This window comes from Daphnia pulicaria, chromosome 6, assembly GCF_021234035.1.
Source record: "Daphnia pulicaria isolate SC F1-1A chromosome 6, SC_F0-13Bv2, whole genome shotgun sequence".
NCBI classification, from domain to species: Eukaryota; Metazoa; Arthropoda; class Branchiopoda; order Diplostraca; family Daphniidae; genus Daphnia; species Daphnia pulicaria.
In genome coordinates, this window is record NC_060918.1 from 7,427,038 (window position 1) to 7,442,248 (window position 15,211).

The 15,211-nt window shown below is 43.0% G+C and overlaps 1 protein-coding gene across 1 annotated transcript; it reads right to left on the minus strand.

Annotated features, from left to right (window-relative positions):
* Positions 1–13,164: 13,164 nt before the first annotated feature.
* Positions 13,165–14,418, minus strand: LOC124342048 (serine/threonine-protein phosphatase 6 regulatory ankyrin repeat subunit A-like). Its single transcript, XM_046795018.1, has one exon. The coding sequence runs from the start codon at positions 14,416–14,418 to the stop codon at positions 13,165–13,167; it is 1,254 nt and encodes a 417-aa protein (XP_046650974.1).
* Between the last annotated feature and the right edge of the window lie 793 nt (positions 14,419–15,211).

A 15,211-nucleotide genomic window follows, 5' to 3' on the forward strand; every position in this document is an offset into this window, starting at 1 on the left:
AGCATATATTTTGCATGGGGAACGCTACAACTTGGCACACCCAGGATGATCCCCAGCAAAGACAAAACCAAAATCGAAAAAGAAGTCCAAGTATTCATAACATATGATTTAAACAGACCAGCAAGAGGAATAGAGCTATATAGTGTTATGGATCCAACCAAGCCATTACCAGACGGACGTCATTTCGAATATATAGTAGACCACACCATTCGCATCAAACAAACACCTTTTTGCATGGTAGCGTTGACCAATTCTTTTATTTCGCTCAAAAACTGCACCGAAAAAATGTCACACTGGATTTACGACCAACAAACGAATAAAATAATCTGTGAAGAGAACCATTTGTGCCTGACAGCAATCGAACTTATCAACAAGATTGAAATGTCCTTGATCTTGACTGCTTGTAGTCAGGGTCAAGAGATATTAACAGCGCAACAATGGGTCTTCGAGCAGATTAACGTAAACCCGGACATTATCGAAGATTTCCCCAACACAACGCTAGACAAAATGGAAACATTCCGCCTAGAACAACGGAGAGCAGTGACCACTACTATTAATTCACCAATTTTCGGAGGACTACTTAAGGTCAACCAAGGACAAGGAAACATCGTATGGGACCTTATCAACTGGGGACTCTTGCAAACAGGAGAAGACAAAAACAAGAAATGCATAACGTATCACGGACTAGGGAACCCCCTAACATTGGAAGCATGTGATCAAAACTGGGTTCGTTGTCAAGAAAGTTTGAGAAAACATATCACCAGCAACGACCCGTTAGTTCAAACCCAAACATCTTTAGCAAACTGTAGCAACGCCGCGACCACTGGACAAGCTCTAGAATACGCATCAGATTTCACAATTCGACCATTTAATACAAACAACTGCATAAAGGCGAACAGCACTATGTTAACCCTAGAACATTGTGCAGACACCAGTTCCATCTGGGGAACTTTTGACCACACCGGACAGTTTATGGCATCAGACACAACCGGCCTAGAAACACCTGGAACGAATCGAAAGTGCCTAACAACCAGGAATGGGAGACTAGGCCTAGGCCACTGTCACGACAGAATACAGCGTCAACATTTTTCTTTCGAATATAAAAACCCACATCAGACAAAAACATTGTCCGCCGCAGCTATTATAGCTTGGCATACGGAACAACAATTGAATGACAGACCGTTGGATAAACTGCCGCCCATCATACGACGTGACACGGAGGACAAAGTTCAAACTAACATAATTCCAACCGACCAGACAATACGGCAATCCAATGCGTCCAACATAAATCAATCGCCTTCACAAGCTGCAAAGCCGATATCAGTAAACACAACAGCAAAGGCAACGACAGGCACAACTAGTGTCAAACCACCCACCACTACTACCATAACCACCACTACCCCAAAACCTACTACCACTACCCCTAAAACAACTACTACCACTACCCCAAAACCCACTACCACTACCCCTAAAACAACCACTTCCCCGACCCCAAAACCCACTACCACTACCCCTAAAACAACCACTACCACTACCACTAAACCTACCACTACCCCTAAGCCCACCACTAAACCGACATCGCCAATAAAATCAGCAAACAGTAAAATAAAGGAACCAATAAAAAATGAAACATCGCCACTCACAAAAGCGATACAAATAGCAAATCAAATACTTGATAAAAAACCGACAGAACCGCCGAAGGTAAACATGACATCACCCCCGGCGAAACCAACGACAGTAGCACCATTTACAATAACAACGATTTGACCACTAGAGAAAAATTCATCCACAGAAAAACAAGTAGACCCGCCTAAAAAACCAACAAATATTACAGTTGAAAAGCCGACGGAAAAGTCAGAAACTAATAAAACAAAGGCATCAGATAACTCATCAGAAACCGAAACAGCTGATATTAACAACCCAGACAATCAAGCAGATGACAGCACGGAGAAAAGACATCCAGGAATTTAACCAAATATTGCAATATCAAATCGGAAAAATGCATGAACAATATAAACAACGAATCGAAACGGAACACGAAAACAGATTAGCCAAAGAAATACGAGAAATGTATTGTCAACTTTCAAATATGAAGAAAATCCAAGCAATAATCCTATCCCAAACTAACGGCATCCTAGCCGCAACAGCTCTAGGCCTGCCCGTTTGTAGCAGAATACAAGGATTCGGACAGACCATGGTATTGCAGCAGTGCGCAGTTAAAACGATATCATTAACTGCAAAGGAAACGCAATGCGGATGTCAACCATATTTTACATACGCTGAAGGAAACTTTACAATCGGAATGGACGGCTGGTCTATCCGAATATTCCGACTGCTTTTGGAAATCCCAATACGTAAACGGAAACCCTTTTTCATGGGAGCATAACGGAAGTTGCGGCGAATGGGTAAAACAAAAACCAACTATTCACACGACCCATCTAGACTTAATCGCCGAATTTGAGGAACATAAGCTTAACGATTTCGACTTCGCGTTAAAAGCCCACCCCACCCATAACGTAATGGAAATGGAGCAGTTGAATATCTTAAATGATTTAGTTGGACGACTCCACGAAACCGAATCAAAAGCCCTATCAGATATCGTAGTAACAGCGGAACAGGACAATACTATCGGATCCATGTTTTCCTGGTTCGATACTTTAAAGATAATGGGACTTTGCACTGCAGGAATAATCATTTTTCTTATTACATTACGATTAACCCTGGCATGCAAAATAGCACCCCGCATTAAAAAAACAAATGAGACGTAAAATGCGCAAGGCAAAGAATAAAAAACGAGATTCCCAGATAGAAGATGAAATGGAAGAAATATTAGCTCCAATATTGCCCCCACCTAACAACCAAGAGCCCATTTACAACCCAACGTCAATCATGGAGCCCCCGGCGGTACGGGAATACGCTCCACTGCCATTGGAATCAAGAGCAATATCAAATATCCAACCGAGCGCACCCATTATACAACAAAACCAACTAGCGACAGAAAGCAATTATACAAGAAAAAGTCAGAGCGAAAAAATCTATCCATCACTAGCAACAAAATTAGCAAACTTCATCCCTAATCTAAAATTTAATCAAAGTTCTCATCACGAAATAAAAAATGATGACAAGCCAGAGTGCACCGGATCCCACACCACATGCAGCTACGTAGCTGGCTATGGCATGGTATGGGAAGATTTATGCAAATGTAAATTAGATGAAGAACACGGAGCAATGGCCGCCAAATATTGAAAAAAAGGACAAAAATAATAAGTAGCATATAATAATGGGAAAAAGAACATTATAGCACGGGAAACATTTTTAAATGGAAAAATCAAACAAAAAAAAATTATATACTCTAGCGAAACGAACAAATTATAATAAGTCTCTGAATCCAGTTGAGTTGACAGCACATGTCAAAAATATAAAACGAAAAAAAATTACCATAACGTTTCAACGTTCAAGAACACGTACTACTACTGCTACTTAATTTTAGTGCTAAGGGCAAATCGAAGGGGGGGGAGTGTTTTCAACACATGGAAGTAGCAAAATCAAGTAGCGTAACGACTTAAAAACCAGCACACACCGCGGAGAATACTCAGTCCAAAAATACAATTCACCAGACAAACATCTCATAAGTGCGCGATGAACCCAGTAACGACTCCACCCAACGTAAATCCCGAGTTATCGGAATCTAGTAGTGCTACGACAGAAGAGTTATTTGTGCAAATCAACCCAGAAGAAATTGGTTCACCAGACGAGTATGGAAGCAGTGCCCTCATAATCGATGAAAACGTGAGAGATGACAACGATGCGCTAGCAGAAGATAACACCGACCCACTCGAGACTCCTAGGACGGCCAAACAACAACGAACTTTCACCGTAAATTGTCCAAAGAAAGCTGCAGCCGAGACTACAACTAATGTATGTACAGAACCAACTCAAAAATCTTGCTTAAACTGTATGCTGAAAACCTACGCTGCCCAAACGGCAGGCAGGTCACAGCAGATAAGAGAAGAGATTGTCGCCATCACGGATTTAGAAAACAATAGCGTTTCGTTTTCGATGATTAATGCACCACGTGAGCATTTAAGAACTTTCTTAAGAAAGCGAATCGGCTACCCAAGACCCGTAGGCACTAATAACTTCTTGAATGTTTTATTTGGAGATGGAAAAACGTTTCTTCACGGAAGTGTCTTAAGTAAAAAGTATGATATTACTGAGCTACTCCTATTTAATGGAGCCGACGTAAATATTAAAGAAAACGGTAGAACCATTTTACACAGAGCCGCACAGCTTAACGACACCCTACTATGTAAAATTGCACTTTCATATAACGCAGACCTAACTCAGTTTAACGAGATTGGTGAAACCCCAATGTTAGTTGCAATAGCTTTTAGTAGTCCGGACGTATTAGCCATGCTATACAGAAATACGACGGAATACCAGCTTTCAGCAAACGGGGAAACTATACTACATTATGCCGCAAGGTATAATAACGAAAGAGTAACGAAATTTGCGTGCGAAGGCCAAAAAGCGATCGATATAAGCCAAACATCCACACACGAGCAAAGGACAGCTTTACATGTTGCAGTTCTTGAATCACGCGTAGAAATTGTGAAGATCTTATTAGCAAATGGAGCCGTCGACGACGTAGCAGATTCAACAGGGCATTTTGCCTATGAATGTATTACGGACGGCGAAATCAAAGACCTATTTGTTCACCACAAAATGCGGATTGACGCAACAGTAACGGTGATAATAGGAAAACGAAAGCGATCACCGGAGGATACTATGCCAGTTATCAAGAAACTGACGACGCAAATCGAAAGGAGCAACAAACCGCTCTTACGGGATCTGCTTTTTGAAGAGCAAAATCAGACATCTACACAACCATTGCGTCGTGAAATCGAACGTTTCGCTCTTTACGACCCAAATGACGGCAAGACTAACACCTATATGTACCTAGTATCAGCCGGTTTTGCTAGGGAAATTTTAATTACTGATTCATTGCCTATTGAGCCACCACTTCCATGTAATTATCAACGCCCAGATTCCAAGGACGAGCACCAAAAATCGTATACCCCATTAACAACCCAAGGGAATACCAGCTTCACATAACTCTTTTAAACGCGGCCTACTCACGCCGAGTTGTATTTTGCAATCGCACTTGTTACAAGCGTGATTTGTATGAAGTTTACTTGTGGGAAAGAAACAACATAACTCGAAGTTTACAGGCATATCGACAAAGTTGCCTGACCTTACCAATTGGCCAACGAGCTCCTGGCCCATCACAAGCCACGGCCTTAAATCTCACGTTAAAGGCTTATGATAAAAAGAAAAAAGAAAACAAACAATAATAATGAAAACAAATCGTTTGTAATACTTGGATTTTGTGGAATTTAACCGCATCTCATAATGGCCCGAAAACTACTTTCATCTCTTCAGTAGTCAAACATTTCCTTAGTTGACCAACGATCATTCAAACCATATTAGAGTATATAGACTGTTAAAGTGAAGGAAATTAAAGTGGGTTATTCTTTTTTTTTAAGGTAACGAATAACAAAGCAAAGAAAATATATGCCTAACCTTTTATTAAATATCCCAAGACAAAAAAAAATAATTCATTACAAACAAAAGAGATCGAAAAAAAACACAAGAAACAAATTATAATAAGAAGGCAAGAAAGAAAACAAACAAAAAAAATCAGGACGCTAACACAAGACAGCTGTCAATAAGAACGTGGTCGACGCCGCCCGGTAGTAGGCATTTTATTACAATCCAAGAAAAAAAAGTTATTACAACAACAAAAAAATTAAAACAAACAAACAAAAAAAAAACTACTAGTATGGACGCGATCGATGCAACCCATGAGTGGGCAGGAGATGTTCGAAGACGTTCTCTTCTTGTATGCAATGATACATGTAAGCCCGGTGACGACTCCGGGATGGCTCGTCCATCATTAAGTAGCAACGCACAAGCTGCGCCCTCAGAAGAAGACGAAGCTCATAGATGTAAGGTGGGGTTCCTTACGGAGACAATGATGAGACGAGGTAGCTTGAAAGAGTAACTTGTATTGGACGTGTCAGTCCCAAGGGGGTACAGCAAGCGAGAGCAGCGGTGTAAGAGAGCGAGGGACATGTGTACAAGCGGTTTATAGTGGGGATAAGTGACCGGTCAGCACTTGCAAGCTTGAAACGGCTTGCCACGCCAGCCCGGAACGACTTGCCGCGCCAACCTGGAACGACTTGCTGCGCCAACCGGGAACGACTCGGGATGATGAGCTGCCCTGCAGTTCCCGCGTGACGTCGGGGGTGACGCTGTGGTGGTGACGTCCGTGGTGCCGGTCGTGACGTCGGGTCGTGACGTCGGGGCGTGACGTCAGTGGCGGCGGCCATCTTGAAGAGGGCGGGGCTGCCGCCGGGGCATTACAGAGCCGTCTCCTTTAGAGACGACTCTCGGAGTCAGCATATTAATAAACAGCAAGGCACACAAATACAATGGGGAACCGTGGGTTGTGAAGGGTGGCGATTAGCATAAAAAAAATGCAATGGGAGAAAAATAGAGAGGAAAAAATTTCGATACATTTGAAGAAATATCGGAACAAACTGGGGACTGAGGAGTAATACTAAAAAGAAATAAGGCGCATAGATGGGGAATCGGGGTTGCTGGGTAGGTAAACATGTTAATGGTACCCTATAAATGAAGTAGAGGGACAACAAGAGAAAAAAACTATAGGGAAATGGTTTTTGAAAAGAAAGAAAAAAACACGTGGGGTTAATAGATAGAGAAAAAGGAAAAAAACATGCAATGGCTGTGGGGGGGGGGCTGAGGAGGAAGTGAGAGGAGAGAAAAAAAAACTTGTAATGGATTTCGTATGTAACTATTTACTACGATATACTATTAGCCTCCTTTTGTTTCAGAAAACAATGAGGGGGCGGCTGAAGGAAAGAAACTATAACAATGACTTTACATCGTTGCTGGAAATGGAAGCGGTGATCCGAGAGGGGGGTGAGAAAAAACCATAATCGAGCATGATGTGACTTAAAAAGGAAATGGAAGGGAAACTTATTGTTGCAATATGACGAATGCGGGATGGGAGTTAAGGACATGTGTAGGTGCAATAAAACAGAGAAAACGTAAGGTTTCGGCTAAAGGGGTAAATTAGGATGTAAAAGGGGAAAGAACGAACCTGGTAAATGCATATTTTGTTCCTCTGTTTTTCGAGCAATTTTAACAGAAGTAAATTTAATTGGGGAAAAAAAACGAAAGTTATTGTTGGGGCCTAGGATCAATGGCCCTGGCTTAGTTGCTTCGTTCTGCCGGGCGCGGTCGGCCCGTGCACTGCGAGCGCAGGTGGCCCGCTTGACGGCATCTAGGGCATGTTGGACCGTTGACTGCGACTGAGCGGCGACGTACTGGGCGGATCGCCAAAGTTTGTGGCCACCGAATGGAGACGCCGGGGAATTGAAGTCTGAATTCCGCATATCTCAGGAAATCCACGCCTAGCATGAACTGTGTATTGATTGTTGTAATCAGCACACAGAAATTCTCGTCGCGGCGTTGTAGGCGTAGGTTCACTCGTCCTAGTATGGGGAACCTGGTGTTTGTGATGGTGTCCAGGTGATATTCGCCGTCTTGCCCGATTTCCATATCGTACTCCGATTGCTGCTGCCAGGCGATTGATGCCATGGACACTGTTAGTCCTGTGGAATAAATTGGGCGGGGTGCCGTTAGGTTTTCTTCCCTGGGAATGGGGTAATGGGGGTTTATTTCTTCGTCACCATCTCGACGGAGGAGCCTGCCTTCTAGCGCTAGAATGGAATCCATTCCAAGCACTAAAGGGGTGCCGATTTCGTCTTTTGGACGACGTACGCGGTGACTATTCTTTGTTGACCCGCGTACTCCAGTGTTAAACTGGCTTCACTTTCTATTGGGTGAACTCTTGAAGTTGCTGGGTCTGTGAACGACGTATCAGGCCCGTACACTGGGCGGGTTGGACACTTCAAGGCTTCCACCGTTGAACGACGGATGAGGGTTATCGCCAGGTTGGTTGCGAAATGGGCGATGATGTTGGTGTCGTTCACTACGATTCTGACGGAGGATGGTTGGGCCATTTCACTAGTTGGTGGTTTGTTATCGACTGGCTGATGTTCGCCGTCCAGAGCGTTTTAGTTTCGACGTTTCTTTTTCTTTTTCGTTTTCCGATGACAGCGGTTCATATGTTGTATTGGAGGTGCCCCTACGTGCCGTGTGTGGGCGGCCGACATCTTTATGATCGGGGGCCCCCACCCCATTTCCTTTAATTTGATCTCCCCGTTTCATCTCTTTTTTTTCGGCGGGGTTAAAAAAAAATTTTTGGTGTGCGCGGGGAGTGAGGATAATAAAATGTTCCTGAACGGAGGATAGGGGGGAAGGGGAAAAAAAAAGTTCTGACTATTACAGTCAAACATGTGCCTTAAATAAAAAAAAACATCTGGTGGGGAATTGGGTGTGATAGTGGGGTTCGGGGAGAAACAAAAACGTATAGGTTCCAGTTTCGGATTTTTAAAATACGGGGGGAAAGCGAGAATCGGTTCGGGAAGAGGAGAAGAAAAAAAAATAGTGATATGGGACGTTTACTTGGAGTAGCTCCATTCAAAATTATCAAAGGAAAAAACTGGTACGGAGTCAAGCAAATCTCGGGGAAATTTTTATTACGACGTGGGGAGGAGGAAGAAAAAATGTAAATCCCGTCATGACTGAATTATCTCGCTTGTTAAAATGCTAGGATTCTGTCGAGGACATTGACCATACCTTAGCGGTTGAATAGTTTGTCGCCACCCCGAAAGAAAAAAAATGGGGTTAATAAGGGGGTCTCAAAAGGGAAGCTTTGATTCACGATTGATTCCCGGGGAGTAAAAAAAAAAACAAGAATAGAATGTACTTCGGGTGCGTCTTATTTCAGCTTGTGTAAGGGACGAAAAAGGCAATGTGCCCCTTGCTGATGGAGCGGTGCCGGGCCATCTTTCTTTTATTTGTGCCGGGCCTTTTGTAGGTTTTCAGGTGTCCTTGCCACGAAGCTGGTGGCAATCGACGACGATGACATCGACAGGGGATTTGTTTTGCCCATGGCGAAGAAGAGTAGTGTAACGAGGGGGGGGACGGAATTTAACAGATCACGGATAACGCTAGGGATAAGAAAAGTAAAAAAAAAATAACAGATATTATAATAAGAGCCCGATTTCAGAACTGGTTCGTTGGATCAGCAGAATCAATCTGGTCGATCATTATTGGGTGAGGGGAGGGGTGAGTGGTCCCTTCCCATTTTTCATTTCTTAAATTATTGTCCCTTCCCTGCGAGGTGAAATCTCGCCCCACAGACAGTGCTGTATAGCGTTTTCCATCGATTTCGATTTGGAAAACAGGTGTTTTGGTTTGGCTTTTTCCTTTGGGGAACCAAATTTGGTTTGACGTTTCATATTGATCTTTGCATGTTGAAGATCTACCAACGTCGCCCTTTGGACACTGCGAACGCCAATCAGTTGCGTTCATTCATATAGTACGTCCATTATTGAACGTCAACATCTCACCCTTCCCTCATGGCAGCCCGTTGGATATTTCTTTTCCCTCCTTTTCCACAGGCTGAATTTAATATTTTTTCCTTTTTAATGCTAATGTCACGACACGCTCTGCCGTGAGTCTTATGACAGTGCCCTAGCTTTGGCGGTGGATGCTTCGGCTAATTCGCTGTCATAGTGGGCACGCGTCAGACGGTCGTCAACTTTTTTTTTTCTTTTTTACCATCGAAGTTCCTCTTGGTCACTAGGCCGGAGGGTTACAAAAAAAATGGAGAAACAAATTCTCTCTTCCCCTTTTTTTTCCTTTAGGGAAGCAGATATAATAAAAAAAACTGGCGGGCCATGAAAACAAAACAAAAAAAAATAGAAGGTTCTCCTTAATCTTACTCTCATCAGCCCTGGGAGCTGACGTCGACGCCCATGATTCGTCACTTGGTCTTCTTTGCCCGGTTCCTGGTCTTCTTTTTGGAAGTAATTCACCACACAATTTTCAATTAAGGCCGGAGGGGCGTGCCTTATTTGTTTCTTTCTACTCTGGCGGAAAGTCCTTCTTCCCTTTTCTTCTTTTCCGACGCGGGAAAAAAAATGTTTAAGCTCCTTAGATCGTTTTTACAATCTTGACATTTTCCAGAGCGGGTCCTAGGACGTCACTCTCAATTAGCAAACTATTTGAGGTTGTTTGTTACTATTTTCCCTATATTTCCTTTATTCTTTGTCTCGGAAAATGAAGGGGTTCGGGACCTTCTGCTGTACAAAGGTCTTTTATAACAACCGGTTCAAAGGAAAATCGGCTTTTTGTTTTTTGAAATGTGTTGCATAATATGCCTGTGTAAACGGTGCGTTGAGCCTGGCGGAAAAGCGATTCGGTATGGCTTTTCTACATTACAAAAATTTTTTTTTTCTTCACGTGTGCGTTAATTTGATTTATCCCTCGAATTTTCATAGCTGAAATACTATCGATATCCCTATTTTTCGCAGCCATTCATTCGCAAAAATTTGTCCGCCAATCATGCGGCATTACTGTAGGAAAACGCGGGAACACAAAACTGCAACCTATCGTTTTCGCTCCCTAGCTTGGTCCTTATCCCCTATTTTTAACCTGTTGATTCGAATCACAAAACGTGATCTTCGTTCCGTCACCACACGGATATGTTTCCTTCCTTTCTCCCTTTTTTTTTTTCATCACAATTCTCTCATAGAGCGTGTTACCGCCCTTCCGTTTAAAAACCATTGGCAAGGGTACGATTAGTTAAGCCCATTCATCCCTTTATCACACAGTATTTTGACTGGTTTTTGTTTTTTCTGTCCCCATTTTCTTTGTTCATACTGGTTGCTTCTTTGGTGCAAGTAGTAGACGGAAATATGGGTTTTATGACACTTTGCAGCCGTAGGCTGTCTCGTCTTCTCCTTAGCTCTGTGGCCTTGGCAGGGAAAATACGGTGGGTCGTCCGACCAACCAGGTGGCGGAAATTAAAGCCTGCATATCAAGAGGCAAAATCTTGGGAAGAATCAAAGAATTTAAATAATTTCGTTTCCCTTTTACGTTTCCCCAATCTAAGCTAAAATATATATAGCGCGTCGTGTATGCGGAGTTCTCCGCTAGTTCAAATGCGGGGAATCCCCAGGTGCATTCTGCACCAGTAGTTCCACCGCTAGTTATTCGGGTTCGTCCCGAATCGCCGCGTATTGTCCTCATCGTAATCTCCCAACCCTAAAATTTCTTTTTCCCGTCCCGTTTGCTTGGGAAATTTGTTTGAAATTAGCTTTTGAGAGTACAAGTTCCCAAAACGAAACTCTACACCTATTGACTCCGCATCTGGGCCCTGGTAGGGGCTTGTATTGGCCTGCATGGTGGCCGGCCTAGCCGTCGACGCTCATTTGCCGACGGCTTTTCTTCTTCTTAGATTTGTATTGACGCTTTCCAACTAATTATGTTGAATTAATTGAACAAAAAAAAAAACTTGGGGCAAGTCAATACTATCCGCGTTTTGGTTACGTGGAATAAAAAAAAAACGGAACTGCTCTCAAAATGCTGCTACTGTGTCCTTACCGACCCAGTGTGCGCTTTAGGCGAACTATTTGGTCACTCTGCTATTTGCAATTAACCTTATCTTTTGTATACCGTAACGGGGAGATCCCTTAACTATTCGGATTAATTGACTGAAACAAGACCCGGGTCCTGTCGCTAACTGTTTCGTCCACAGGACGTTAATGGTAACACGGCGATGCATATTTTTCTTGACCGTGTGGGGGAGGGGAAGAAAAAAAAATCGTTTGGGGTTTTTGACTGCCGGCGCCGCTTTCAACGGTTAATTGGCTTTAGCTGAACGATCAAGTGGCCGAAATAAAAGGCCATGTAAATTAGCGTGTAAATTCGCATTTGTGGATTACCTATTGCAGGATATCTTTAATAGTTTGAGAAAAGAATTTATGTGAGTGTCGCTTGCGCGGGCAACATTAACAGGCAGTTGAAAAACTTGAAACGCATGTCGCGTTTGTGCGATAAGAAAAAAAAATTAGTACGCGGGATAGCGTTGAAATGATAAGAAAAGGTGATTGAGAATAGCCGACATTGATACGACTGGTACAGTTGTTAACACTAGACGAACACCTCGGCGTTTCCCAGACATTTCTCTTCTCTGGGCTAAACGGTGAAGGGATTTTTCGTTCCGACGGCATTCATCTCCCGTTATTAATAGAAAAATTGAAGTAGGATCAAATGATTTTGACGGTGCGGGTGGGTAGGCGTAACGAGCTTCTACGTTAGTTACTATGAGCTTATCGCGAATATGTTTTTGAAATTTACTAAATTGAATCCTCGAAACGGGGGTTTAAAATTTTGGAAGAAATTTAAACGCATGTCGCGTTTGTTCGCCGTTTTAATCGGCTGCCCTGTTGACGCAGGAATTTTTCACGCCCGTAAGTAATCTTAACTGAGAAGGGGTAAACTTGTTATCCCGATAGGCCTAACTAGTTACTTTGCGGCTTGGCAAATTGCAAAAAAAAATGAAGAAAACAAACGTGAGCAAACGATAGTTGGCGAGTGTACGCGAAGTATGTAACGCCTAGGAACCATAATGTAATTAAATGGGGGGGGGAATAAACTGGGGCTTGTAGGCTGACTACCAAAGAAGAAAAAAAATGCTTTTGTTTACTTTGTTTTCTTTAACTGGAAAGCTTGCGCATTTAAACGGCCTGTCCGAAAGTAACGGAGGTTTGGTCGCGCCAATAAAAAAATTTTGTTGGGGAGTGGGGCAACTCGGCCGGCCTTGGTGGCCCGTTGCCGGCCTACCCCACCAGCAGTCCATTGTTTTAATAAATTTACTCGAATCAAAAATAATTGTCGCGGCTTTGAATACCGCGTGGGTGGAAAAAAAAATTTAATTTGGGAAAGGGGAGACAAAAAAAAATAGCTAAATCATGCGAATTACGGTGAACGTTTAAGCAAAGGGAAGCGAACTCGCGACAATAATGAAAAAAAAAACGTCCAAAGAGAAAAATATTTTATAAGGTACGAAATTTATAAGACAGTTGAATCGGCGCGGACAGACATAGCACACGTTTGCTTTAGCTGTTAACGTGAAATCAACGTAAAAAAAATCGATCGTGTCTATTCGTCTTCTATGATTTCTAGCGGGTCGGCTGTTATGTAAATCGGCGGTGAAGTGTCGCCTGTATTAAGATAAAGGGTTTGCGTTGGTGGGGTAGCATGCTGGGCGTTAAGCAGCGCCAACTCGACCGCTCTAATTCTGGCCGCTGTTGATTGATCATTAAATAAAATACAAAATTGGAGCGCGTTCATGTCATTTTCGTCTGATAATTCGATTAGGTTCGTTTCCCTGACAAATTCCCATTCTAACAGGACGAGTGCGGACCGCTGACTACCTGACATGATTGCTGTCATCAACGGTGTTCGTTTTCTGCTGTCCTGCGCTGTGATATTTGCCCTACGCGCACATAACTCGCTGACTACGGCCGTTTTATTAAGTGCACAAGCTAGGTGTAGCGGGTCTTCGCCTGATGAATTACGAATATTTAAATCTGGGAAGAGTTCAAACATATGGCGTAGAATATTCGCTGATTTCCCCGTACATGCAATATGTAACATAGAGTTTCCCGTTTTGTCTAACTGTGAAATATCCGCGTCTTGCTGCAGGAGAACGTCCACTGCGGTTTCGATTCCGCGACCGACGGCAATTGTTAAGGCGCTGTGTCCGTTGTCGTCAATATTTTTGATATTCGGTGTTTTAGCGAGTAATTTAATCATTGCAAAATCATTTAATTCTATGGCGATATGTAAAGGAGTCTTATTCAATCGCGTTCTTGTCGTTGGATCGTAACCTAAATGGAGGAAGTAATCGACCATTCTGAGGCTGCCGTGTACGACAGCCGCAATGAACGGATTGTATCCGTTTTGGTCAATTACATCCATTTTAAAAAAGGGCAGCTTTCTACATACTAGTTTAGCTAATTTAACGTTGTTTGACAGGGCCAGCAAGTGTATTGCCGTTTGCCCATCGGCATTTGGGGTGTTAAAATCTGATGCGGCGGTGGAGAGAATCCCCACCACTTTTTCAGATACGGTCAGAATAGAATAATGTAGGGCAGTGTTACCGTTTCCGTCTTGATGATTTACTTCCACTCCCCGCCGGATCAGTGCGGCCATCGCACGGCAGGCTGAGTTCTGCGCGGCGACGATCAATGCCGTCTCCTGCCGGTTGTTTTTCCCGTTCATGTGGCTAGTTGATGCTGTGTTTTCTATTCCACCCGCACTGTTGGCACGTGCACATTTGTGCAAAACACTATCACCATTCAACGGCTCGGAGCCCACATTTTTCTTAATGATTCGTTTCGAGGCACTCATTTCGTTACTTTTCCGCGACACCACAAAGTTTGAGGCACTGTTGTACGCCGAAGTCAAAACTGCACTGACAAAAATGGGTTGTGGTTGCCTGGGACCGAAGAACTTTTTGTCTTTTAATTGTTTGATGGACGATTGACAGCTGCGTTAACTACTCTGTATCGACGCCAACCGACACCCGATACATGTATATTTTTTTTTTAATTTTTACTCTGTCAGCATATTGGCTCTCTGGCGCCGTCTTTCCTGCATGTGAACGGCGAGCTGTTCCAGTATGTCTCTCAGTCCAATTATACGTGACTTATATTTCCATTATAAATATTAATATTATAAAATAAAATATTATAAACTTAAATTATACCCAGTATAATTACGGAGAATATAGACGCGGCAATGACTGAGATTAATGATGCTTGGAGTTTCGATGTCCATCTCCGGAGGTCCCAGTGACGTGATTCTTCATGCTCGTTCACTATTATTGCTGACAGGCTCTTTGAATTTGATTCGTGGATTCGACCGACTATTTCGTTCACTGAATTTATTGCTTCATACTTGTCTGTAAAAAATGTCGTGGGAATTGATCACATATTAAGCTTCGTTATCCTCCAATTCTTCGAATTTTGCTGTGAGGCGGAGGGTGGAAATATGAGACGATGGCTGCATTGGGGTCCACTCTCCGTCTTTCCATATATGGGGTTTTCCGTTTAGATTGACAAGTTTATTGGGCCAAAAACACTCTTCGAAAGGGTGTAACGAAAATCCGTCTTTGCCTACTGTAAAGTCTTTGTAAATAGGC